At 38.6% G+C, this 27,777-nt stretch overlaps 1 protein-coding gene across 2 annotated transcripts in view; it reads left to right on the top strand.

Annotated features, from left to right (window-relative positions):
* The window catches only part of CRADD (CASP2 and RIPK1 domain containing adaptor with death domain), a 75,645-nt gene that overhangs the window by 3,416 nt on the left and 44,452 nt on the right, over positions 1-27,777 (top strand). For both annotated transcript variants that reach the window (XM_056482013.1, XM_056482012.1), the window contains exon 2: positions 75-380. In XM_056482013.1, the coding sequence (XP_056337988.1) occupies positions 83-380 (298 nt within the window). In that variant the 5' untranslated portion in view covers positions 75-82. The remainder of the gene's footprint in view (positions 1-74; positions 381-27,777) is intronic.

Here is a 27,777-nt window from a genome sequence, read left to right as displayed (position 1 = left end):
TATCACTTCTGGATGTTAAAGGTTGAAGTATTTTAATCTTCACACATTTCCTTACTCCTTTTCACACACTCTAGGTTGCCAGATGGATGCCAGAGACAAGCAGCTTTTACGCTCCCTGCGCCTGGAGCTCTGCACAGAGGTGCTGGTGGATGGACTTGTTATTCAGTATCTCTACCAAGAAGGGATTCTCACAGACAGTCATGTTCAAGAAATAAAAGCCCAGACCACTAGTCAGAGGAAAACCATGATGCTCCTTGATATTCTCCCCACCAGAGGACCCAAAGCTTTTGATGCTTTCTTGGATTCCTTACAGGAGTTCCCATGGGTTAAGGACAAGCTGATCCTGAAGCGTAAGGAAATGACAGTACAAGATCCTTCAGGTAAGGCCAGGGCTGCTGGTGCTGCTATTTTGAAGTTTGTTCTCAAGCCATAATTTTGAAAGTATTGAATGTACCGGTAATTTCAAGTTATGCGTTGTGTAAACTCATGATACCAAGAAAAGGGAACAGCCTGAATTTCCTGGAAGCCACTCAAACACCAGGAAATATTGCAAAGTTTGGGACTAGAGCAGGGCTGAGTTTCAGGAGACATGGAGGCAGCAGGAGGGGCTACCTTGGGAGAGGCTGGGATATAGGAGAACCCATAATCCATTGCCTCAAAGGGAATGCACTATAAAAAATAGTTTTGACTAGCTGCAGAACAGTGTCTTCGCCATCCATATCTAATACTGTTTCATTTATGTATGTTTTACAGTGGTTTGCTCCTGAATCATTTATATTTACAGAGTTTTTGTTTACTTTTATTATGATTTTAATGTAATTTTGATTTAGTACTATATGCTAATTTAGATTTATTTAGGTTATTATATTTAGTGGAGTGCAAATATCTAGGATCATTACTTGCAAAATTACTAGCCGTTGCTTATTTTTAAAACAAATGTAGGAGCTAACTGATTACTGAGTATAATCTCTGGTTTTTGGCTTTTAAATGTACTTCTAAAACTAGTTTTCTAGACTTGGTGTTTGTTCAGATGAGATCAGATGTGATTTCTTTACCGGTCTATGCATGCAATTGCTGAGCTGTTTTGAAGTCAAGACAACTGCTTTAAATGCTCGTTTCTTGTCCCACATTCTGACAGCATGCACTGGGTCACCTCATATTACCAATGAGGTAGTGAAATAGTCCTCATTTGGGAACATCTTTTCCAAGCAGTCTGATTAATCTTTCTTCAAGCCCTTCCCTCCTGCTGTACCCCCACTTGAGTTTGTTCATACATATTTTGATGCACATGACGTGTGATTTTTCCAGTGTCAGTGTGCTTTGCGTGAGACTGAAAGCCTGTGAAGAAGGGTGGCTAAGACCCACTGACCATCATGTGCACCTGCGTCTCAGTTAGCTGCATGTTCAAGAACATTTTGTCAAGATCTGCTGGACAAATCTGAGGTTATCTTACCTTAGGACATTTTTAATGGAATATTGTAACAGCTGTTCTTTCTGTTGGTCTCTCTGTACGTTGCTGTGTGTGTGCTTGGAAATGAGTAAATAATTTTCAGAAGTTTGGGAATAAATGTCCTGTGCTGCCTACAAGTTGTCAGCATAATGCAAAAAGTGTGTTGGAAAAGGCCTTGCTCGCTTAAATACTGTTATGCTAGTGGTCTTTATTTGCCTTACAAATCAGCCTCTTTGTTTGATAATTGCTGCTTAAGCTGGTGAATGCAGCTTACAGTTCAGACACACACAGCCTTTAAATACAGTGGGGATTATGTAGTCTGTTTCTGAAAAAATTGTTACCAGTTTTTGTCCTTTTGATTGTTTTGTGGATTGCTTGTTCCTGCTCTAGATCACTTGTGACTAATGTGCTGGATTTCTGCATATCGGGTTCTCTGGTTTCAGTGGGCTGACTGTACTTGATAGTCCTATGGCCAGATTTTGTGTGTAAATTAGAAAAGGCTTCCAGGTTAGATCAAAGGTTACTGTTGTTTTTATGGTGGCAATACAGAGAGTAAGAACAGGATAGGAGGCAGAAAGCCAAGTTTGTTTTAATATTTAGGCATGTTCTTTAGAAACCAAAGAAAGAGAGCACCATCTGTGCCCTCATAAATGCTGAGTGTGCCCTGGAATGAATTGGAAACTATGGTGGCAGCATCAGTGCTGATTACATGCAAGAAAATGTGGTTTGGGATAAAAAGCTTCGCTTTGCATTCTAACAACAGACTTGGAAGCTTTTGTCCTGGCAGAGTACATGAACATATGCTTAGCCTTAAGCATGGAAAAAGCCATTGGCTCTAATAAAACTATAAGCACATTTAAAAATTAAGTATGTTCTCTAGTGCCATGCTAGATAACTTAACTTCTTGCTTTATTGGAAACTATTCTTATAGCTGATTATTTGTCAATGGTAATTTGTTTTAAAGAAGCCATTTGTGGTGAAAAAAGCTTGCCACATATGCATTATCCTGCTTTTAGACCCTAAAACTCTTAAAATTGAAGTTAGTTTTATGTCCCCAGATTTTTAATTTTTTTTTTTTTTTCTTTGGATCATGAATACTATGGCAATGGAATGCTGTCTTTTCGCTTGCCTATGCTCAATTAAATTCTGTTAAGGAAACTATCTTTAGTTTTTATAGACCCTTTTGCAGGATTAAGGAGTGGTAGCAAATTGATCCTTGATGGAAGGTTTTATTTTAGTCTTTTCTTTCCCAGTGATTACATGTAGAATTTTTAAAGTCAGTAATTAGACTTAGATTATGTCTATCTGAACCTGAAAACTGGCATGTACAGAGTGATTTTTTTGTATAGGCCTTTGAATTGTTTTGCATTTTGTTCAAAGAGATCCTTCCTTCAGCTGAGAAGTATAGTTGCTTTACAAAATCACAACTCTAATTATTTAGAAACTTTTAGTTTATTTTCTTTTTCTAGTAAAAAAAAAGGCTCAAACCAACAAATCAAACAAACAGCAATTTCAGAAAACCAGAAATAAAAATATTTTTGTTGATGTTGTATAAATATGATCTGGTGGACCAAGAAACTGTAAAATGGAAGCCAAAGTCTGAGATCTAGGCAAGACGCTGCCACTGACTCACTGTGAGTCTTTGAGCAAATTGTTTCAAGGCAATGGATTTATTGATTCCCAAGTTGTGTAACTCGGTGTAATGTTCATGGACCAGCATAGAGTGGAACTATAAATTGGCCCAGGATTCAACCCAGACTATGCTGCTTGGCTGCTTGCAAATAAATGAACTTTAAAACCTCTGATATCCTGAGTTTTATTGCTGAATGTCAGTTGACTTAAAATAATAGTTTTGTATACTGTTATCTGATGAAGTTCCACTGAACACAGAAGAGCTTAATCCTGCAGAGCATGAGGAAGAATGAGAGCATGAGAGAATCAGGAGGGTGATATGCAGGCAGGTAGGGCCATTTGCATCTGTGTAACTGAAGCAAAGGGACCCAAGATTTCTTCCCCATGCTTGTTTACTTTATGCCTTTTGCCTAGGGTCCTCTTTCTCCTCTCTCCTGTGGATCTGTCAGATGGTCACAGCTTTGAGGAAACCTTTTCAACTATGCTAGGGAAAGCATAGTTATAAAACCCTGAAATATCAAGAAGGAACTTTAAAGTCATGTGCTTTTGGAGGTAAGTATTTAGACTTTAATTGATTTAGAGAAGATGGGGTATCTTTCTGGCTTGTATAACAACCTGTGATAAGCCAGTTCACCCTGTGCAAAGTGGCATTGCAAGACTTAATCCTTATAAACATCAACCACAGCATAAGTTTCTGGTTTTGAAGATCAAAACTACTGCCACAGTAAGAGTTAACAAAAGTAATGTGTGTCTGTTTCATTGGGAAAAGACTCTTCTGGTTTTTCTGCCCTAGTTTGGATAACTTTATGCCTTTGTCATGAACATAAATCTTCAAAATAGTCTTATAATTCCTATGAAAAACTACAGCTGTTGGCAACAGATTTCCCTTCTTTCTAGGAACAGCAAACAGCAACAGTTACCCAATATTTTTTGCACTAAATAAAAAAAGTACAGGTTTTGGTGGTGTTTGTTTATGAGATTGTTTTTCTAATCTCTCCCCGCCTGGGAATTTCTCAGCCCAAGTATTCTATTTCTCTCCATAATACATGTGCTGTAAAATAATTTACTTCTAAAAGTGTTAGTACTGCATCTCTTTGTAGTATACATTTCTTCATTCCACAGGAAATTGCAGCACACTGAGAACAAAAAAGTGAGATATGGCGTTTGCCAAAGGAATCCTGGAGCAGCTGCTGCTATCTGGCAAATGTTGGTGAATTTAGGGCATCAGAATTGCCATGGGAAAGCTGTATTCTCAGAACTAGGCAGGAAATATTTTCTAATGCATAATTTTGCTGTGATACCTAGTCAACATTAGTGTCCTGCTAGACCTGGGTGTTTGTTTGAACAAATTTTAGTGTGGTTGAGGTTTTTCTCTGGATGTGTGGGGAGTGTGTGTTGCCGTATAGCTTTATAAAGCCTCATGTTGTGTAACACTTTGGATGAAGCATGCAAATACAAAACAAAGCAAAACATGTACTTATGCTGAGAAAGCCAGACATCCTTTCATTCCCTCCCAGCTTTCCCAAAGTCCTTTTTCCACAGCTTGGTTGTGGATTTCTAAGAATTTGGATTCAAATGCAAAAGCATTAGTACATGGGGAATTTTAGTATCTCTTCTTACCTTTTGTTGGCTGCTTCCTGCCCTCTTTCTGTCCTGCTTCCTCTCCCATCTAATGCAGTGAGGAAACAGCCTGATCTCTTGCCTTTTCCATTTAGGTGTCAGATAGGAAAAGCAGCTGAGGAAACCCTTTTCTCTCTCTAAAATGGTGGACAGAAGACAGTAGTTTTTTCTTTCTTCTCTTTCCCTCCCCTCTCTTGTATAGTCCAGTGGCAGAAGGGGGAGTTTCCTCCCATGTGTGTCTGAAGGAAAGGGATGGGCTTAGCAGCCTTGGCCTCACTTGGTTGACCTGGAGATGAAGAAATGCCCTTGTGCCACATCCTGATGCCTGGAGGCTACAGGAAATGTTTCCTGGTTATCTGGAGCAATTCAAAGGCATCCTCATAGGAGAATTTCCCAAACTCTTTTCCACATTCCCATCTCCCCTGAAAATCGGGTGTTACATTTATGGCTTTGGCTGTGTTCCTGACCGCAGCGAGATCTGTGAAGTCTGGCATTAAAGGTTTGTGCACACACTCAATATTAACCGTATGCATCACGACATGGACAAGTAATTGACTTCTCTGGTACTGTGGAGCATTCTGTGTATGTATTTTTAGTTTAATGCGTGTATAGATTTTTTTTCTTCTTTTTTTTTCCATTTAAAGAGTATCTTGCTTTCTTTTTTTGCCATGTTCATAAGTAACTGGCTTTATGCTGCTTTCATCTTACATTTTCACTTTGAGAAGCCTGAATCTTAGGCATCAGTGTTAGGAAGTAGTGTTTCCAGCCTCAAGCAGTTTCTCTCACATAAGTTAATGGAAAGATGTACCCATACTTGGTATTGTATTCAGTAACACAAATATGGGAGGCTAATAATAATACTGTAGATTTAATGAAACATATAAACCTGGAAGCAAGAAAGGAGGAGTGAGTTCTTTAAACCAGCTACTCCCCTGGTACAGGAAGTAGAGACATCTATGTACTGACCGGACTTAATGCCTTCCAAAGTTTGCTGCTTCCCCAAGGACTGGATCACAGAGGTTGCCAAGACCTGGCCAATCATCAGACTTTGCTACTCTCTCATATGGTGGTAATAATGTTTCAGCAGAAAAAGGATGACTGTAGGGCTTAGTGATCCCATATGAAGGGATTGAGTCAAGCAGTGTTCTCCATAAATCCATGGAGCTGGATGGGATGTATCTGAGAGAGCTGAGGGAGCCAGACTATGTCTTTGAGAGACTGTTTTCTGTCATGTTTGAAAGGCTGTGGTAAGTCAAGTGCACAAAATGTAGTAAGGTAACAGGAAACAACCACCTTGGATATACCACAGGTAAATCAAGCTTAACTAACTTGATTCTTGCCTTCTATAATAAAGCAGCTGCCTCTGTGAATGACAGCAGCAGATTTCATTTAATTGACTTCAGCAAGGCTTTCAGCACAGTCTCATAGCATTCTTATGGCTATCTGGGAGGGTATGGACTGAATGGATGACCTGCAGATTGGTTGAAAGAGAGGTTGAACCACCAGTCTAAGAGGATTGTGGTTGCAGCTTCGATGTCCATCGAACTGGTGGCTAATCAGGAATCATATTTCTCAGGGCTGACAGTGGGGCCAATTCTTTGTCAGAGATCTGGGTGATGGGAGTGACTGTATCTTCAGGAAGTTTGTAGGTGAATTAACTTTGTTTGCTCACTTGTCACTTAGTGTTCCATGACCCTCTGAATGGTGCCTGAAGCTGGAAAACAGGATGACTCCAGACCTTGGATAATTTGACACAGCAGAGTGGGACTGTCTCTCAGAGGAACCCCAGTAAGCTGGATGAATGGGCCAGCAAGAACCTTATGATGTTCAGGAGAAGGAACTGTAAAGTCTTGCACCTGGGATACAAAATTCCCACAAAATAACACAAGATGGGCACTGACTGGCTAGTTGAAAATCTGGATAAGAAAGGGTGGTTGTCTTGATAGACAACAAGTATGGTGATGAAGACTAACCACATACAAGACTCCATCAGCAAGCGCAAAGCCAGCAAGCAGGCTGAGGGAAGTGATTATTCCCTATACTTGGTATTAGAAGGTTGTATTTAAAATACTCTATATAGCTTCATGCCACCAGTACAAGGGAAAGATTGATAGAGTCCTGCAGATCACCATTTAAGTGGTTAGTTCAATGTAAGCTACAGGGAAAAGCTGAAACAACTGAGTTTGTTCTTGGAGGATAAAAGGCCAAGTAGACTCAGAAAACTTTGAGTCATACACTTCCTGTGGCTGTGTTGCAAAAGGAAAAGAAGTGGCAGCCACAAGTTGTAGTGAGGGAAAGTGGTTGAATCGAAGTTAAAAAATTCACACGAGAGTTTGCAGACCAAGTAGGATTGCCCAAAGACGATTTGGAATCTCCATCCTCAGAGACACCTGACACTCAACAGTACAAGACCCTGGGCAACCTGATCAGATTTTGAAACTGGCCTTACTTTGAGGTTGGACTAGATGACCTCCAAAAGTCCCTCCCAACCTAATTTTTTCTGTGATTCTGTAACTTTTTTCAAACTCTCCAAGCTCAGTATATGGGATTTTATTCCAAATTCAACTGCTGCTGACACAGGGTGCTTTGGATGTTTATGTGTGTCTTCAAGTTCAGATTAGGAATGTGTTTTTTAAGTGAATGGGATTGTTTGAACTTGGTTTCTTTCAGGTGACTCCAAACTAGTAAATGGTCTCTGGGTTCTTAGGACCAGACTAGAACTAGTTAGAAGTGAAACCTTGCACCTGTGTGTAGTCTGAACACCAGATCCTCAGCATAATCTGTATCAGTGTATGACTACTATCCTATTGCTCTGTACTGATTGTTGAGACAGATGTAGCCTTCTCTGGCCAGGGAACGAGATGGTTTTGTCAATTAATGGAATCTGCCATCCTGGAATCCTGTCTTTCCAGAATTCTGTATTCATACATCCATGTAGATGTAGATAGGCGTCATATCAGAGATGCTGCTGCATACAAATAAATGTTGATTTTTTTTTTTTCTCTGATTATTTAAGTATCTCTGTTTCCTAGAGTTCATTGTACTGTTTCTCATCTTGGAGTATGTCCATTCCAAATGGCTTACAGAGTTCACTACCTGTAGTTTTCCATTGGACAAAATGCCTTAATTCTCTGTCAATATTTCTCCTCAACTTGCATCACAATATGATAAAATCGTCCCCATGTTTTACATTTCCCAAAACATGCACAGATGCAATCCTCTATGATCCTTGAGATCTTTTGTTCATTGTTCCCAACTTCCCACAGTTGGTCTTGTTTGCAGCCATTGAAGAAGCTTTGTGCAGACAGTGATAATTGTTTTCTGGAGCAGACTGGAAACTTTCTTGTAAGGACTTGATCCTGCATCTTGATAAAGCCACTTGTAAGCATAAAAAAAGAAGATGCAGCTGTTATTTTTGCATTATGTCATCAATATAGGCATTCTGTCAATACTAATTAATGGCTCTTGTGGCCCATAGATACATACTAATATATGTTCCAGAGTAACTGAGAAAATTTTCTACTTAAGATTCTCTTGGCTTATTTTTATGAATTTTTTTCTTCATTAATATTCTCCTTCAGAGCTGACCAGCTCCTCTTTTAGAACCTTCACCATTGCCTTGTAGCATCATCTGAAAATGTTTGTTTAATTTTTGTATTTTTATTGCACAGGAAAATCTATTGCCTTTTATAAATTAAGTCTATGCATGCTATTTAAAAACCAACCAAGCAGACAACACATTCACCTTAACCTGTCTGGGTTGTGGAGGCTGCATCACCTCCCAAAGTCAGTAAAAATGCTGAGTAGTGTCTCTCAGTAAAAGTCTTGACTCCGGTGAAGTCAGAGGCCAGACTTCTGTTGATTAGAGCAGGACAAAGGCCTTGCCACTGATGACTAAAATGTTCTGTCTGGTGAAAGAATGGATGCTATGCTGTCTTCCCTGCACTGCCACGGCAGCATGACTTGATCTTCAAAGAAAAATAATTTCCACATCTGGAAAGCTATTACTGGTTTAGACTCCACACTCCTTTTGCTTGTCAACTGAGAATATCAGCAATGGTGTGACTTAATTCTCACCAGGAAATGTCACTTGTATGGCAAAGGTCAGGAGGTTCTTCTAGGATACAGTTAATTACACATAGTTAGTGTATCTTGAAGCCCTCCCTGCACTGTCATATGCAACTAAGTTTTGATGCCAAATCAGTTTACAGTCATGCATTTGTTTATGTGAAGGAGAACTAGGAGCACTAGAGCAAGTATCACTTATTACCTCCAAGTAATACAGAAGATGTATTGTTTTGTTTATAAGACTTTTAAAGCTATTTTTTATCTACTTGGCAATTGTGTAAACAGAAAACCGATCTTGTTGCTTCTTTTTCCCTTTCAGCCATTGTTCCAGTATAATGTCAGTTTCTTTTTTCTTCCTGCTCTTGCTTTTTCTGTGAATAAACTTGTTGATGCTAATTAACGTCCCTTGTGCCCCTCAGACACACACTAACATATGCTCCAGAGTAACTGAGAAAACTTGTAACTGAGTAATTAATTCTTGCAAATGAGTAAACCTCATATATTGATTTATTGGCAAGGAGTTGTACGTGTGTTTGACGATCTCTGCTGCTGCAAACTGAAGTGAAGCTTTGGTGTTCCTTCCAATTTACATTAGAGAAGGAGCCAATTTGATTTATGCTATAGGTTTTGTATGTGCAGGAAATAAGCATTAATGCACTGGATCAAGGTAAATAAATCAATATTAGTGTGCCACTTCTTCTGTCAGCCTTCTTAATCTTACTATTTCATCACTTTGCCAGAGATTTTCAAAAGTACTCATCATTAACCCAAGCTCATTCAACCCTTCTCCTGTCAAGGGTAAGCTCCCCTTGGCTTTAAAGAAGGCAATTTTAGTCCTGTGCATATGATTTGAAAAGTCTTAGCTTTCATTTGTAGTTAACAATATGTTGAGTTTTTTAACAAAGAGCCTGTTTCAGTTTTTGATTTTTCTAATAAAAATATGTGCTAAGAATGATTAAAAGGACTTTGACAGGCAAAGGGTTGACTAAGCCCCTTGCCAGCCCCAGGGATCCCTGACTGGCCCTGATGGCAGGTAGGCTCCCTCCACAGGCAGGTAGTGCTGCCTTTAAGCAGGGGCATAGGAATCCTCAGCAAAGTAACCACTGAGCAAGAAAAGCTCGAATGAAAAGGAAAGCCAGTACTTTTTAGTAATTTTTTGCAAAGAAAATATTTATTTAACTATGATTTTATTCAGTATAGGCAATGGCTTTGTTTGCTCAGCTTTTAAAAGTGACATGTTCTTTATTCATACTCCTCTTCCATTTAATTAAAAAGTCATCTATTTCCCTGTGATCCAGTTCTGCTACATCCCACATAAGATTAGTTTAATATTCATATTCTTGACCAGCAATTGCTGGAGTTAGGGTGGCATTACACTTTATCATCCCCTTGGTTAATGTACTCATGGTGGATCTATGATTACATCTGCAAAGTGCTTGTTTTAAAAGCAACTTCAGGTTATAGCTATAGCTGTTTGCAGTAGAAATGAACTCAGGGTTCTCAGGGCATTCCTCTTGCAGACACCTAAATTCTATTCTAAATGGGGAGCCTTTAATCATTCCCCAGCAAGCTGCTGTTGTGCTTTCAGCCAGGTGCCCAGGCACTGCTCTTGCTGTGGGAGCGCCCCGGACACTTCAAAGGCTGCTCTGGGCGGGTCCCAGGCTGCCTGTCAGCCGTGCCAAGCAGTGCAGCGCCTCTCCCTTCACTGCTGTTGGGGTGCACGGCCAAGCCTTTCTCCAGTGATTTCACCCACAGCACTGAATCGTGCAGGCGTTTGCAGCATGCTCCTGTCAGACAGGGCTGCCCCTGCCAGCTGCTGGCAACGAGGTGCAGCTCTTCACATGCAATGGTGTAATGTTGGTATCACCCCATAGTGTAACAGGCAGGGCACCTCCTTGTCACTTAAGGTCTTAGACACTTCCCTAATAAGCTCATATGTGGTTTATATAAGAAGTGCCCCCTCAGCTGAGTTTGTAAATATTTTATGGACGAATAGCTCCAAGAGAGAGATCATATATTGAAGTTTGAGTAGAACAAAGTCCTTTCCAGCAGTTGAGAGAACTTTTTCTGAGTCCTAGGAAGAGTTAGGGCTTGAGTTCCTCTCTTTGTTTCACCTGGGCTAATTGAGGCCACTTCTTAGTTGGTGTGCTGGCCTTTGTGAATCCTCTCCTTAATGCCCCTAAGTTTCCTCAGAAATTGTGCATGGATTTCAGCAAAATAATTTGGACCTGTTCTGGGATAAGGGGATTGAATTGTGTCTCTGCCTTGCACCTGAATGGAGTAGAATTAACCCTGTAGCTGAGAGTCTTGTTTGCGTTTATCATTATTTATGTTTCATCCATCCTAGTTCTCATACATAGCAATGTTAAATGGATCTTTAAGTTGCTCAACGAAGTGCAACAGTCCTTTTCCTATGCAGAGGGTAGGTACACACACTTCACTTGTCTCTTAAAAGTTGTTGCTTATGTTAGGGATTGTTCAGCTTCCAATATGACAAAAGGATGAAATGTAGAAGAATAAATGAGTAATACCTGCTTAGCACCAATGTCTATTGTTTATTAAAAGGCTGTTACCATGCTTTTGTTGGGATAAGATAAAGTTGTCCAGCTCCTGGCATGGCACTACATTGATCTGATACCTTGCACAAGACAAAACATGAAAGGATCTCCTCAGTCTCCAGGAGACAGAAGTCTTTTGCATGCTGTCCATATTCCAATTAGTGGAAACATGTGCATTGCTAAAATTTAATTGGATTAGCTAATTTAAGAGATCTGAGTTAATATATTTTTATTGTCAAACTCAACCTGCAGACATTTGTTTGTGTGAATGTAAGCTTGTTAGCACACTCGTTGGCCTCAGTCGGATTATTTGCTCCAAGTTTACTTTAATTATCCACAGGATTGGGCTATAATGTGTATATAAACAGAGTCTGTAGGAGTGAAACCAACTGTGTTTCCACTGAAGGAAGTGCAGGGAGTCCAGGGGAATATTATAGGGTTGTATATGTCTTGTTTGGGTTCTGTTAGCATTTTTCTTTTGTTTTGCAATTTTTCACCCACAGTAGTGTAAATAATAAATATCAACTCATTTAGAGAAAAAGCATGATACCTTTCTATTCAGACTCATACCATGAAAAATTGGAGTGTAAACTCTGCTCTTTACTTGAATATCATATTCTAGCCTGCTGCATGACAAGGTGTTTTCCTGGCTAATGCTGATCAGAGACATTCCTAGTGTGATTAAATGTCCACTGCAATTTTGCCATTGCTATATGCACCCTTTTACAAAATTCTTGGCATACAAGGCTCTGGTTTAGAGAATTTCTGTCTGTTTTTTTGTCCTTTTTTGTTTGTTTGTTTGTTTGGGTTTTGTTTGTTTGGTTTGGTTTTTTTCCCACAAAGCCAGATATTAAGGGAACTGTGATTTACTGCCTTGAATTTATGATTCAACAGCTTTTACTTTCACTGCTCAGTAGCTCATGAACTTGGTAAAATTATTCCTGTATCAGAGTATTTTTGTTGTCTGATTAAAAAGGCATTGTGGTTTCCTTCTCTTGTTCTGTATGCACAAATATATTTTCTCTTCCAATTCAAAAGTTCATTGACAAGTGCAGGGACTTTAAGAAAAATAATCTTGATAACTATAGCAACAGTAATCCCATGACTTTCTCTGTAAATCTTCTGTGTTTAAATTACCTGTAAACGTTAGGAAAGGCAGAACTAGCTTTTTGCTTTTGTGCATAAGCCTTTTACATTGGTCTTAGATTGTGTGTATTTGTTAGTGTCTAGCCCCCAAAATAGCGCCCCTCAAGACAAAGTACACTACATATTGGTTTTGCAGCTTCAGCATTCTTTTGTTAAATATGATCAGATATTGGGTAACTTTGTCTGTAAAACTTCAGAGCTCTAAGTTGAAGGAATATACAGAATGTCCCTGTCTTGATTCTGCTTTTATGCCAACTGATTCCTCCTGGTAGGGTTATGAATTACTTGTACAGTCATCATGCCTAGTGCTTCTTGTACTAAATAATACACTGTCTACTTAAAATTGCAAACCCTCCCATTTATGTACATACAGACAAACACTATTTTTTATACATTGTCCTTAACTTATAGATTCATTCTGGGACAATTGTTGTCATGTCAGCAACATCATCTGGGATACACATATCCAGACAAGCCTAGAGCTCTTCAGACTTCATCACTGTTTTGCATTACTGCCTGTGGGTTAATTATGAACTCTTTCCACACATGGCTGGAAAATACCAGAAGTCCTGGAATTGAGGATCTAATAACTGTAATTAATTAATTAATCAATTAATCTTGGAGCATCAAGGTGGGCACAGAGTCCCAAAGCATGCCTATTCTTGGGAGAGGGAGGTAGTAAGAAATTCTGTACTTCCAGGCTTTAATTGCCCTTCTGATTTGGCACCAGCTAAGATTTGAACACCTCTTGGATATGCACTGACAAACAAAATCCTTTTCTCCTGTTCTGTGCTGTAAGTGTAGCTTCTAGCTTTTATTATTGCTCAGTTCCTGTTGACTCTAAAAGCTGTTGCCACAACCCTTTGTCTTCCCATAGAGCTATCACTATTTTTACTCAGACTCCTAATTTAATCTTGTGCATCAAGAAAAGCATTTATATTATTGTGTAAAAAATGAAGAGCTACTCTGTGAATAGATTAGGTCCTGTCCTTTATTGAGTAAACTAATATGGCAGCAGGGTATAAAATCCTGTACCCCTTACATGAATGCCCCCTTACATGAATTCTTAAAAGAACCTCCTTTCTCCTTATCTGATTCCAGTCATGCCTATGCCACAACTTTTTAGCATTTTCCCCATTCTAGATAGATTTTTTCATTCTCAGTTTACTACTTTAATGTTCATAACCATTTTATATATCAGTCAACATTATAACACATTTAATTCTGGCATGCAAAGCATGTTGGTCATACATACCAGAGAAAAGTTTAATGTAATTTCTGTGAATAAAATGAGTGTCATTGTATTGCATCTTTAAAGATCTAAAAGCAAAGTTATTAATTGGATCTTTCTCTAGGATTGCATGTTCTGCTTTCTTAAAGATATTTGGAGTGGGATATTACTTCATGTGCTTTCTTACCACCTTCTGAGTCCAATGGTATCAAAAAGTTAAAAAAAAGTCATTGGCACATAGAATATATAAAGTATGAAGAGCTGTCATGCTTTGCCTCACCATGGGATACTGCTGTGAGTTATTTACATGCTTATTAGAAAATGGCATTGAAATGGAATATTATGTTTCAGTTTTTGGATATAATTTCTTCCTTGTGTGAGAAACTGCCAGTACCAAAATAACCCTGAAGTAACCTTCTACAAAAGCGTTCACCATTTTTTTGCAGAGGTGACATGCAAGCTTGCTGAGATGATTTTTTATCTTTTCCAGGATGTTATATATCTGATACAAATTCCAATTCCAGTTACAGTTATTTAACTATATATATTAACTATACAGTTACAGTTACTGCTTTTTCCTTACATCATTGCAGATGTGTAGCAATACCCACTGATTCCTGACCACAGCTGATGGGCTTACTCCTCCTACTATGCTTTATAGATTTCCTCAAGAAAGAGCTTCCTCAAGATGGAATCCCTATCCTATCCTATCCTATCCTATCCTATCCTATCCTATCCTATCCTATCCTATCCTATCCTATCCTATCCTATCCTATCCTATCCTATCCTATCCTATCCTATCCTATCCTATCCTATCCTATCCTATCCTATCCTATCCTAATCCAATTCTAATCCTATCCTTATACATGCTGCATTACAAATTTACAAGTGTTTTTTGCCTTGTATTGGAGTTGTAGGGATGTATAAGGCTATGATGATTTTTTTCCCACCTGTAGGATCTATTATGTAATTTGCAATATTCCTTCCCTTATAGCAGATTTGCAGTTGCTCAGAAAACTTTCTTCACCCATCAGGTCTTAGCTGTAAAAAGAGAGATGCCTGAGGTTTTGTTCAGCATTTCTGTAGTATAACCACTGGGATGAGAGACAGCGAAAGGACAGCCATGCTGGGTCTGTCTTGCTTAACGCCCATGGTGGCAAGGAACCTATTGTTAACCTTTGCCAGGCTCTGTCAAACTGAATGTGCACAGTGCCATGAGAAGGAAGATTGACTGGGGGAATCCTTATAGTGTGACAGGACCTCTTTCCACTCCATTTTGCTGTCTTGTTTCCAGACAGAGAAAAATGGCATCAGAGATGCCTTGTTTGAAACTCCTCTTTGGCCTTCTGTTCTTACATTTTTTGAACACCTTGACCCTCAAGGCTCCCTTTTACCTTGATAGTCATATGCAGTAATTTTCTTGGTTTCCCCACATCTAACCCTCTGATACCTGTCCCAGGTAGGAAATCCACTCAGGACAGTGGTCTAGGAAAGAGTAAGTTGAAAGTGAGCATTTAATCCCAGTGTTTTCAGTGACTGCCTTTTTAGGCATAGGTTTGACTACTCTTTTCAATTTTTTCATTTGACTGGAGGTAGCTAATAAAAATTCTGTCTTTTAACACCACAGTCATAAGTATTTTCATTCTAAGTGATCATACAATACATATGTGAAGAAAATGCATATGCCATGTTTGAAACACCAAAATTAATTACCTCAGATGTAGAGGCAGAGGATAATCACTCAAAACAAGGTTTGATTTTGTATTGAGATATGGGAAATGTGCTATTACAAAGCTTCTCCCAACCACTTCAGATTTATAAAATAAATATTGACATCTGCAGACAAATACCAAAGAGCATGTAGCACTTTGACAGAACTACAACTAATTCTACACTTGTTTTTGCCTACAGGTTATGAAGAAGTGATGAAAGGTGTTCTCAGCTTTGAGTGGGTCACCCTACTCTGGTAGCTTGAATTTAGAATGTACATCATACCTAAGTAGTTTATTTCCTATGGAAAAGGAATATATTTTAATAACTGAAATAAGTCTGTTTAAGAGAATTGATGCTTCCTGGCAGACCATGATCCTCTTACCTTGTGATGTACTGAGGCTGACTGGTGAACCTTTGAACATGGGAAGAAAACCAGCTGAATCTGTTGCTATTCCTGGTGTTTTCTAATGGGGAAATCTGCATTAAGTGATTGGTATTCAGTACTGAAGAAAGGTAAATGGCTTGTCTTTAGAATTGTTTTATATCACTTACATTTATCCATCTGTACAAGTTGGGTCTTTTGCTTTAGGTAGCACCCTGGTGAACATAGTCTTCTCAGTAAAGTGTCTTGCACTTGAACAAGCAGTAGATAGCAGCTGGAGCTTTTTCCTGGTACAGAAAGTGTGTGTCTCTTACATTTATACTGTGAAATGCACCAGAATTTAATTTCAGGGTTGTTTTCTTCATTACTAAATCCAGAGGAAAAGCTGAAGTTTGCCTGTTGTCTGCAGCTGTTTTGTACAGTTTCAGTTAATCTTCAAAGCTCAAAAATTGGTGTAGTTTCATTAAAAAATCTTGAAATTGAACTTTAAAGGATCTTTCTTATTTGAAGATAAAGCCAGTCATAACTCTTCTGCAAGCTGAAAATTTAAGTTTTGGATTATTTTTGTTGTTGAGTTTTTTCTGAACACAAATGAAACATTTCAAAGCAAGATTAAGGAGAAGGTGCTCTTGATATACAAAGTCCTGTCCATTCTGTGTTTTTTCATCATGTTTCATAGTAGTTCTTATTTTCTTTTGGACCATGAGAAATATGAACCACAGGTAGAAGATACTTTTTTATCTAAGTTTTTTGGTAAATAAACACATTTCTGTGAATTAGGCAAGGGTGTCTTTTTGTTGTTCCTTTGTTTTCCCACTATATGTTTTTCTGCTTTTGTTCTTAGTGTGATAGAAAAGGGAATTTGTAATCTGTAAAGGAAAAAAGTGAAGGACCTTTGGATGGTGACATGAAAAATGATTTAATTTTCTAATAATTAATTTTAATTGTTGTAAAGAATCTTGCCTATGGAGTGTAAGTCACTGCAGCATCTGCTGGCTTTTATTATATATATCTTAAGATGAAGATTTCAGGTTTACTCTGTGGCCTGCCCTAAGGAATATGTAGGGGAAATCTGAACTTTAGATTGGTTAGTACTAGGTAAAGTCTCAGAGTAGAAATATCTCACATTCCCATCAGGCACTGAGCCTAGAGCTCTTGTTAAGATTAATATAGCTGTCAGGCATCTTAAAGGCTAGCAATGATATATTTTTTTATCAAGTACATAAAAAAAACCTTGAAAGCTTTGATCTTGTGTAAGCACTTTACTGTTAGGCTTTGAAGCTTTTACAGTAGTTAGTGTTTAAAACTCATAAATGAAAATACAGCTGACTGTTGTAATACTGAAGATCCTTAGGATCCAGGTGCCCTGAAGCATGATTTTTCAGAGTATGCACTTTCCAAATATTTGAATTTTTCTTGCAAAGCACCTCTTGCTGCTGTGAGGAGTTTTAACACCAGGGTGAACCCAGGTATCCATAACTTACCACAGAAGCTTTGTTAACTACAGCACAGGTTTCTAAAGCTTTCAGAAGATTGTGACCAACACCTTGTATTGGGTTTGGAAAAGAGGAAATTAGTGTAACATACAGTGTAAATCAGCTGAGCTCATGGTTTCAGTAGCTGCTTAAACCTCCACTTTCTTTACTCAACCTGTTTTGTCTGTATGATATTGCACATGATCTAAAGTTTTTGTCCTTCCCCCTTCCTCTGGGACTGAGATAAGATTTGCAGCTGGTAACATCTGGTGTGTTGTCATGTTCTGTCTTGAATTGGCTGCTAAAAATGACAGTGCATAATTGACTTTTCGGGAATAGTTGTTTTTTTTTATTCAGTTTGCCGTGTCAACAAGCATCATTGCTGCTTTATGCTATTTTTTCAGAATTTCTGATCCAACTGATTTATAATACTTGGACTTTCCAAACTAATCTGTAGTTTACGTGGATTTTCATCTTTGTCCAAGACACAATGACTACCCATAAAAATGGTTTGAAAAGGGAATTTCCAAGTCAACAGTAAAAAATGATGTAAAAAAGTTCATTGTTTGCTCTGTTCCCACGGGTGGCTGAGATGGGTTGCAGTCACACATGCCATCTTATTGTTCTCCTCCTAAAAATGTTACCAGAGAAAATGGAGTACAAATGATTGTTTACATGACAGTTGTGCCTGCAGAAGAGAGATTTAAATGGGGAACTCTGGTCTTGATCTGGACCATGACTAAATTTTGTCAGGGTGCCAAACCAGGATCCAAAAATCTCCTCTCTCCTCAGGCCGTTCATAAGACCAGTTGCCTTTCTGCCTGGCATGTCCTGGAGGGGTATTTGGAGTGTGCCAACCACAGCTGCAGGCATGGCACAGGGAGCAATGCATGGTTTTAGTTTCTAACTCTAGAGGGTTAACATTTTCAAGTCTTGTCTGCCTTTCCTCTTCATGGTGAATGTAGTGCTTTTTCTTCATGAAAACCAAGGGCAGCGTGTTTGGCAAAATGATGCCAGGAACTGGGCATTTAGGCAGATCAGCCAAAAGTGTTATTCCTGTGGAGAAAGATCTGTTGGTGCTCAGTCAGTAGCAAAGGTGAGGGTGGGATGTGGACAACGCATTCTGCAACCTATTAGCTTCCTCTTCAGACTGCAGTCTTGCTGCCCCAATTGGCTTGTTCCATTCATCCCTTCTTTGACATGCAGATCTCCATTTGTTTGTGGTAAATGAGCAGGATTTGTATTCTTTAAGGGATGCTCTGGTAGCTCTGTGCATTTCTACTTCTTGGCTCTCTCACCCAGGCTTAACTGTACCTTTTACATCCTGTCTTGCAAGTCACAAGCCATCCCCTGACATGCTGTTGTTGAGCTGGCTCTGAACCCTCTGTGTGGTCTCATCTGTATTTTGGTTTATGTTTTGGCTTGACCCAGTGCATTTACCCAAATGCCATACATCTCACACTTCCAAAGACTGGTTCTGTCACAGTCTGAGGGCAGTAAACTCACTTCTTCTTTAAGACTGATCAATTTACTCCCTGCCCTTGTAATCACTGTACATGGTTTCTCCAAAGACTTCTTCCTCAAGCATCAAAAACTACCCTAAGAGCCTTTTGCTTACATTTTCAGTAAATGGCATTTTCAAGCCACTCCCAGATGTGCCATCCATCCAAATAGTAAGCTGGTTAGTTTAAAGCTTCTTGAGAAACATGAAAGAATCCCTAGATTACTGAGTTAGGAATAAAACTTCACTCATTAAAAATTCCTTCCCTGCCTTCTTAGGGTTAACAGTTGCATTTTAATTGTGGCTCTTAAGAAACCTTGTTTCGGTATTTAAAACAAAAAAAGAAAAGAGCAAGAAAAATCACTTTGTGTGTTGGTGCCCCCTTGGTATCAGCTTGAAGCTGTGTTGGTGCAGGACATAACCCAGCAGAGCATTAACTGCGTGGGAGGTTGTTTTCTTTAATCATTTACGTTTGCTGCCTTTTCACTCTCACTATATATTCCCTTTTTAATGGACTTTAAAGTTCATTCTGCGTAGCATGCCAAGGTGTTGAAACAACTCCCTTGACCTATTGCACCAGCGGCTCCTGTGTATTTCTAACCTATATTTATAGCTCTGATTTTCTGTATCCTGCCGATGTCTGACTGGGGCATGTATCTGAGCCTTGCTGTCTCCATTCATTTCTGTCATCCTTTCAAGTACTGTGCAGCTCCTTTTCACTTCTAACCTTACTGAATTATCATGGAGAGCTGTATTCTGTGTCTTTGTGAGTGTATATGTATATATATATGTGTGTGTGTGCATACAATATAAAGAGTGTATGTACTGTAAGCAACAAAGTGGTTACTGTTGGCCACAGTGTGCCTTCATTTTACTTGAACTGGTGTGCTTATAATGCCAAGGGCTTTTAAATTATCCACTTTTCTTTGGGGATTATCAGTAGTCTCAATTTAGGTGAGTGCTCTGATTGAGCCTGAATGCATTTATTTGGCTGTTGTTAGCCTGGTCACAATGCTCCTGTCTTGAAATACTTTTCCCTTTACACCAAACTGTTAATTTTGTCTGTGTGGCTTTTTGTGTGTGTGTGTGCTGCAATCCACTGAATGGTGCCTGAACCAGAAAAGCAGAATGATTTGGAAACTTTATTCCCAGTTCTAACGCTGATTTAAAACATCGCCTTGGGCAAGTGACTGCCAGCCTGATTTCTCTTACATTCACTGGAGGCAATAATATTCATTTATGCATCTCCTGGAGCTGCTTAGCTGTGGTATGAATGCATAGGGTGGATGGACCCACAGGACCTGTGGAAGCTAGCTAGAGTGGGTATCATGGAGCACTTCTTAATCACTTTCCATATATTTTTATTGTCCTCCTCCCAGACCAGATGTATTTGAAATTTATAGTTCTGAGAAACTGGATTCCTTTGCTCATACTGTATGGCTTTATTTTTTTTTTAAATTCAGTATCTAATTTAATAAAGGATTCCTTCAGCTGGTATGTGCTCTTAGGAAAGTGACAGAAGGCAGAGGCTTCCAGGGGTGCCAGGCAGATGAGCTGGATTTAGGAGAGAGAAAGAATGAGGCAGCTGTAAAATAAAAGACATCTTAGCAGTTAAAATACAGCTACCATCATAGACAAAATGAATAGTCTGCTCTCTTTCTTCACCATGCTAGAATGTGATGATGTTTCAGACCTCATTACTTCTTTATTTCAACTGAGGATTAATGCTTTATGACAGGTGACAGGTTTGATGACATCTGTTTTAATCAGATTTAAAAAAAAAAAAATAAAAAATCCACCTGCTTCTCCTTTCCTTTGGGGCCTGCAAAGGGTTAAGGACTTTGAATGCAGACATATATGGTGCTGTATTGATATTATGTACTTTGTAATAGAAAACAGAACTTTCCAGGTCAAATATCAATAACATTCTATAAGCCTTTCTAGGAAAATATAATTAAAACCATTCAAAGCTGTTTCCCATAACTGAATTTACTGTGTTTTATTGATTGCAGTCCCACATCTACAATGGGATATTATTATTGACTTTTAGAGCTCTGCCTATTTTAAAAATAAAGAAAACACAAGATCAGGTGGTGGTATTCCTTTTATTAGAAATCTTGTCGTCCTTTCTCCCTGGAGCAGGGATCATATTGAATTGTTTGAAGAAGAAAATGGTGCAGCAGGCCTTTAGCTGGTTTAAATTGTCACAGTCCCACTGAAAGCAACTAAACAAGTGGGCCATCAACTGAGAATCTGTCCATGTTCTGCATTTAAGCCATTTATTCCTTTGCACCCAAGGCTATCAGTTATGGCACTATCTCTGGCTTTATTGTCAAGCTTTATTGACTTTTTTCATGTTCTATACCATGAGTAAGAATTAGAGTAGGAAGCCACGAAATTGCTTAAATATTTCAGACAGAATGAATTTGCTTTCCTAATTCTGTCACTCCCTGTCCTCAAAGCAAATATTTTGTCATATCACCCACATTTATATCAGCAGTATATTCCTCCAAGCATATTATTTTAAAAATAAATATATTTTGTATATTTGGTAAGTTGTTAAAACCTATTTGTTAGCACAGCCTCTTTATAAAAAGAAAAGCATAATGGTCTAAAAATTTGAATGTTTATATAAAATAGCTGATACTGTACTATATTCACTAATCATGTTTATTTTGAAGACTTTTACCAAATATTTAGTATGTCTGTGTTTTTTACATAAAACTATCAGCGGAATAATTTTTTAGCTATAAATATTAAAAATATGTAACTGTTTCTGCAAATATTACAGAAGCCCAAGAAAAATCCTTTCTGAGAATATTTTTATTGTTGGTTGTGGGTAGCTTGGCACTTAGGTTATATAACACAATCTCTGATCAATATTTAAGATTTTTTAAGAAGTCAGACATATGCAGGTGTCTAAAATAGATGTGTATGCACACTTACCCACATATATATCTGTATAAAGAAGAAGTGTGTGTAGAACCTTACAAAGAGTTTAAAATATTTTATTTCTATAAAGTTCAATATGCTTGTGTAATATTGGTTTGATTTGCCTGAAATCCAGAGTTCCCAGAAGTTTTTAGGGATTGCATTCTAGAAGAGAGAGAAGAATTCAGACAGTTTCCTTTCTATTTGAATTGCGACTCAAATAGAGTACCTAGATTTAACATTAACTTCCTTTAAAAACATTCAGACATGGATATTTATTAGTTATGACAACCTGGAATATTTTTAGTCCATTAATGGCTTTTTCTAATGCAGCTGGGACTTAGTTGTAATAAAGAGCACCCCTCATGTCCCAAGGCAGACAGTGGCAGCAATTAGAAATATCTGATGGTCAGTGGTAAATGTATTCTGAAGGAGATGAGGTAAAAGAAAGTAAGTATGAAAGTGTTAAGAGCTGAACAAGGCATCTGTGTATTGAACAACAAAAATTGTTTTTTTCTCCTTCAGCAAGTACTTTGTTACTTTATTATAACTTAGTACATACATTTGCAGTTGGGAGACAGAAAGACTTCTGTATGAATCATAATTATTCCTTCTGCTCTCAAAATTACTATAATTCGGTGCCTAAGTTTTAAAATTACATTCAAAAGATAATAAGAGCTATTGTCCTTGTTGCTGTTTGATCTGAATACTAAACTAGGAATTCATTTTGGTGGATAGTATCTTAATTTATTTTTCAGGTCATTTTAAGTCACCTGCAAATTGCAGGAAAGTCTGAGCCATAATTTTTGTATTTAATTTTTTTGAAAAGGATGTCAGTATTTCAGTTGGAAATGCAGAAACTTTTATACTCGAAGTATTTGTTTACTAGTAATAACTGTGTGTTTGGTTGTTTATATTTTCTGTTCATGATAGTAGAAACTACATTAGTATGTAAGATGAACCAGAATAAATAATTTAAAAATCTGTAGAGTTCTTGTGTAATTTTCATTAGTTAGTCCATATCATTTATATTTTCTTCCTGTCTTGCTTAAAAATATCTTGGCAGACATTTAGATTGATGTATGTATTTTTTTAAAAAGGTGGTGGTGGTAAAGTATTTGTCAAAAGGAATGTATAGGATTTTGGTGGACTCTCCTGTTGTTCTCTTACCTTTAAAGAAAACTGCTTATAAACACTCCAGAACAGCCTGGGCAGTGGCTATAGATTTCCAGTCACACAACTCCCTCTTTTTCAAATCTGGTAGTTCTGTGCTGTCCTGTGCCATCTCAAGAAGGGTTATTGTTTACAGGCATTATTATATAATTTAATGTTCTTCATTAAAAGTTCACTGTTTTAGCATACAGGTGGCATCAGGAAGACAAAACCAAACAGATGCATATTATTAAGAGATGACAGGAAAAACAATCTGATCCTGACCTGTATCACTTGTTTTCACTGCAACTTCCCTTTGTCCCCCATTTTTCATACAGCCCATGAATACTTAGAAAAAGCCACAATTAAATCAAATTTTTACACTCCTATATAAATTTGGCAGAGTCAATTACTTGTCTAGGCCTGCCACTTTTATATTTTTAACTCTGATCATACTTGCCATGTGAGAAGCATCATTGCAGTATGCATAGAAATTGTAATTGCAGTAGCATATGCAGTAGAATATTTTTCCTAGCTTAAATTGATTATTCTCTTTATCTTTAGAATTATTGTGAAATACTATGATTTTATTATCAGGCCTCTCGAGGTAGTTAGAATATTGTGTAATACTTTTATGAGTTCAGAAACCAGACTTTACTATATAAGAGTGGTTAACACATATGGATACACCCCCAAAGTTTCCAGTAACAATTACATTCCAAGAAAGGTGCTAAATATATTGCTACCAAGAATCTCCTGTTTTTTTCCTCCCTCAATCTTTGATGTCATTTGGGAGAGCCAAGAATTTTCACTTCACCTACTTAAAACTTTTAAACATTAAATAAAAATACGCTTTAGATTTTTATCCTATCCAGGATGCCTGATCCTGTAGCTATCACCTGGCAAAAATTCCCACTGTGTTAAATGCAAGTCTTCCTTGTCAAGACTGCAGGCACAGGGCTGCAGTTATAGTCAGCCGTTTGTGGTGAAATTATTCCGAGTCCACACGAGGCTGCTGATGTTGTTATTCTAGCTGAAAACTTCACTACAAAGGCACAAACCCTTGAAAATAAAATTTACAAGATCACTTGTTCACATTCTATAATTCAGAGATGTAAATTGGTTGGTAGTGTTAGGATTACTGTTTATTTTAATTTAGAGATGTGTTAACCTTTTAAGGTTGGGGATTTATTTGGGAAACAAGTTCTTAATGTCATTTTTTTTATATGCCCAAAGCAAAAGCTGTAAATGGATTTAAAATCGTAACATTCTTCTTTAGATCAGCATTATACTTACTACACAGTTTCTACCCACATTACTTTACAAAGTGAGAGCAGATGATCATTGGGGTAGTTTGCAGGCAATAACAACCTGCATTTTCTCACAGGAGCCTTACTAACAGTGTGACATAAGGAAGGTAAAAGCAAATTGAATTAGAAAAACAGCAAACATTGTGTTTTATAACCCAAAATAAAATTCTTCAGCAGCAACTAGTCCTGTAATGTAATCCAATCTGTTTTAATACTGAGATTTTTCCAAGAAAGCAGGAAACAGTAAAGGGTAAAGCTTTCAAACCTCTGCTGTTTCGTTTACAGATCCCTTGTGTTAATTTAATGCTTCTAGGGAACTGGGGCTCTTTCTTTTTTCTCAGAATCCCTTCTCTAGGAAATACTGAGTGGTGTGGTGCTGAGAAACAGTCATGGTTTACAACAGATAAGCCAAAGGACCTGGCTTCAAATTCCACACTTCTCTGAGAAAACAAAACACTCCAATGCGTGCTTCTCTCTAAAACGGATGATTTCTTGCTAACAGGCTACAGAAAATTTACCTTAGAAGGACCTTAGCAGACAACTTCCCAGGCCTTGACATTTTTCCCGTTCTCCTGTCCCTCCAGTGCATGCACCAGCATCTAGCAGTTCTGTGCAGTCAGGCTTTTTAAGCATAAAAGATAAATATTTACAGCTATTACTTTTGGAGCATTACCCTGAAAGTTTTACTGGCACAAAATTCACAGTCCTGCTGGTGTGACTCTGCCAACTTCAACCCCAGCAGATACAACATTCCCTTCCCACACCCTGCCAGTGCATTTTCCCCATGCTTAAAACACCCCCTCTCTTTCCCCAAACCAGAGATACCCACCTGGATTTCTGGATTTTGCAGCTAAAACTGATTTTGTCTGGAAAAAACAGAATGAGTTGCTTTCAAAAACGCAGCCTGGCTGATGTCAGCCGTGTGCGTTAGCAGCCCAGCTGCTGCAGCTTTTGGAGATGCCTGGGCAATGCGTGTTTTGGCCTCTCGCCGTTTCTTTTCCTTATTTTGCTGGTTCAAAAGAAGGGCTTACAGTGTGATTTCTGGAATTACAACAGCCCTGGCTTCTGGGGTTTTGTTGTCAGTGAGGGTTTGGGGTGTAAATTAAGGGATTTGAGTGAGGCTGTGGGGTGCCCTATGGAGGGTGTTGGTAAGCAGCCACCGCTGCCAGGCCCACATGTGCTTAGGGAAGAGCAGCTGCCACGAGCAAGCAGGGGGAGACATCTGGAAAAGGATCATCACTAGGGACACATCTGTGGGACCATTTCTGGTCCTCAGAAGGGCAGGAAGCATCAGATGTGAGGAGAAGGAAAAAGGGAAGTGCAGCAGGAAGGAGTAGCTGCTTGACCCCAGTTGCCTGTGTTGCCTGACCTCCAGCACACTGTGATGGACAACAAGGGAAATTGAGGCAAGGAAGGGGGAGAAGTTAATCTCTTCCTCCCCTCACCCCCCACCAATATCTGAATCAGTAAACAGAATTTTGTGTTAATAGGCAGTAAAATGAATTATGTAAAATTCCTAGAGTTGGGACTGTTTTGCTTGGAAGAGGAAGAGAAAAGCAAAGATTAACAGTGTGCTTTATAGCCAGCAGGCTCTTCTGTCTTTTTGCCTGTAGTTTGCCTGGCATGGCATGAGATTCTTAGGAATTTTGTTCTCATGTTACAGAACACCTTGATAGACTTTTCCTATGGCCGTTGATTTTTTCATTACTGGGTAAAGGCAGGGAGAACATTCAAGGCTGAGCTGTATCCTCTCCCATGCCCAGGGTGGTAAAAACGATCTCAGATTCACATAGTGGGAGCAGACATTTGGCCAAGGGGAAGACCATTGCCCTTTATCACAGGTTCTTGGACCCAGTTTCTGGAAAGAAAGTTTATCACACAGTTGTGCCATCAAAATCCTGCCAGGGCAGGTGCAGCTCACCTGAAGTCACATTCATGGTTTTGGCTAATGGCTGTGAAATTAACTGGTAGCTCATGGGATTAGCACCAGAATGGGATGTTCTGGCACTCCAGAGGTTTCCCAAGATCAAGAATATATTTTGAGAATCTTTTTCAGGTTACTCCCATATAACCAGAGGGAGAGAAGTCTCAATGCTGCAGTAGATAAAACACTGCCCTGATTTTCTCCCTAAACCTTTCCTAAGTTTTGATGTAGGAGGGAGAACTCTGCATCCATTTCATCAGCAGGTTCAGTTTACACTTGTAACGTTCATTATGTAAGCTAATATTGAGAAGCACCAGAAGAGAAAAAAACCCCATGAGAATTCCAGTCTTAGAGGGTATAACATGTTGAATACTGTACTGATGCAATTTGTAGCAGTTTTAGAGCTTAAATTTTCCCATAAGAACTTGAATCCTGCAAAGAATTCTTGATGATGTAAAAATATCACCCCTACCAATTATGGAAACAAACTTTGAAAAACAAATTAACTGGTCAAAAATTTGTAAAATAAACTTCCTCTTCTGCCTCTGTTATTTCCAGATTTTTATTTTGTTTTGTCATTTTGTTGTGTAAACCCCTCGGGGTTGGCAGTGTTTTATGAAGTATCACTGATTTCTACTATACCATGCGTTGACTCTTTGGAAAAGCATATTGTGTGTCTATTTTTGTGTGTGTGTGAACAGACTTTGAGAAAATAGAAACATAAAAATCATAGAATCATAGAATAACCATTGAGTTGGAAGGGACCTTAAAGATCATCTCATTCCAACCTGTCTGCAATGGGAGCTCATGGGATACCTTTCACTAGACCAAGTTGTTCAGAGCCCCATACAATTTGGCCTTGAACACTTCCAGGGATGGGGCAACTGGTTCCAGTGCCTCACTATCCTCTAAGTAAAGAATTTCTTCCTAACAAATAAATATTAGGAAGAGTTTACATGTAAACATCTTGTTAAATCTAAATCTGCCCTCTTTTCCTATTTCCCCTTGTTCTGTCACTACATGCCCTAGTTGAAAGTCCCTCTCCAACTCTCTTGTAGCCCTCTCTAGGTACTGGAAGGTGCTATAAGATCTCCAGCAAGCTTTCTCTTCTGCAGACTCAACAATCCCAACTCTCTCAGCCTGTCTTCCTACAATTCCAGCCCTGTGATGATCTTCATGGCCCTTCTGTGGACTCATTCCAGGAGGTCTAAGGATAGTCATATGAAGGCAGACCAAGGTCCATCTGTCTCACCAACTTGTTTCCAAATAGGATTGTAGCCCAATGACTGAGGGAAAGCTGCAAGAAGACCTGTCCATAGCAGTAGGTACCTGCCATGCTTTTCCTGGGGACTGGAACTTGGAAGATTCATAAGCTGCAGTTTGTATCTTGGTGTTGTATGGCCTTTCATGATTTTTTTGTCTCCCTTCATTTGCTAACATGCTTGTTGGTGCCTGGAGATTGTGATAGATTTAACTTTTGACCTGCTTTCCCATTGAGTTGTATTTGATGCAGTTCCATTCCCCAAATATGGTTGACTTAAAGGAGAGAGATCAGTATACTCTCACCAAGGATGTGGCCTGTGGTGGCTGTGCAATAAAAGCATCAGCCCTCAAAGGCAAATTCCAGTTGTAAAGAGCTGTATGCAAGAGGACCCTTTCTCTTTAGTCTACATCACTTCTTCAT

Source organism: Oenanthe melanoleuca, chromosome 1A, assembly GCF_029582105.1.
Source record: "Oenanthe melanoleuca isolate GR-GAL-2019-014 chromosome 1A, OMel1.0, whole genome shotgun sequence".
In the NCBI taxonomy this organism is placed as follows: Eukaryota; Metazoa; Chordata; class Aves; order Passeriformes; family Muscicapidae; genus Oenanthe; species Oenanthe melanoleuca.
The sequence above is the reverse complement of the archived record's forward strand: the minus strand, read 5'-3'. Positions and strand labels throughout refer to the sequence as shown.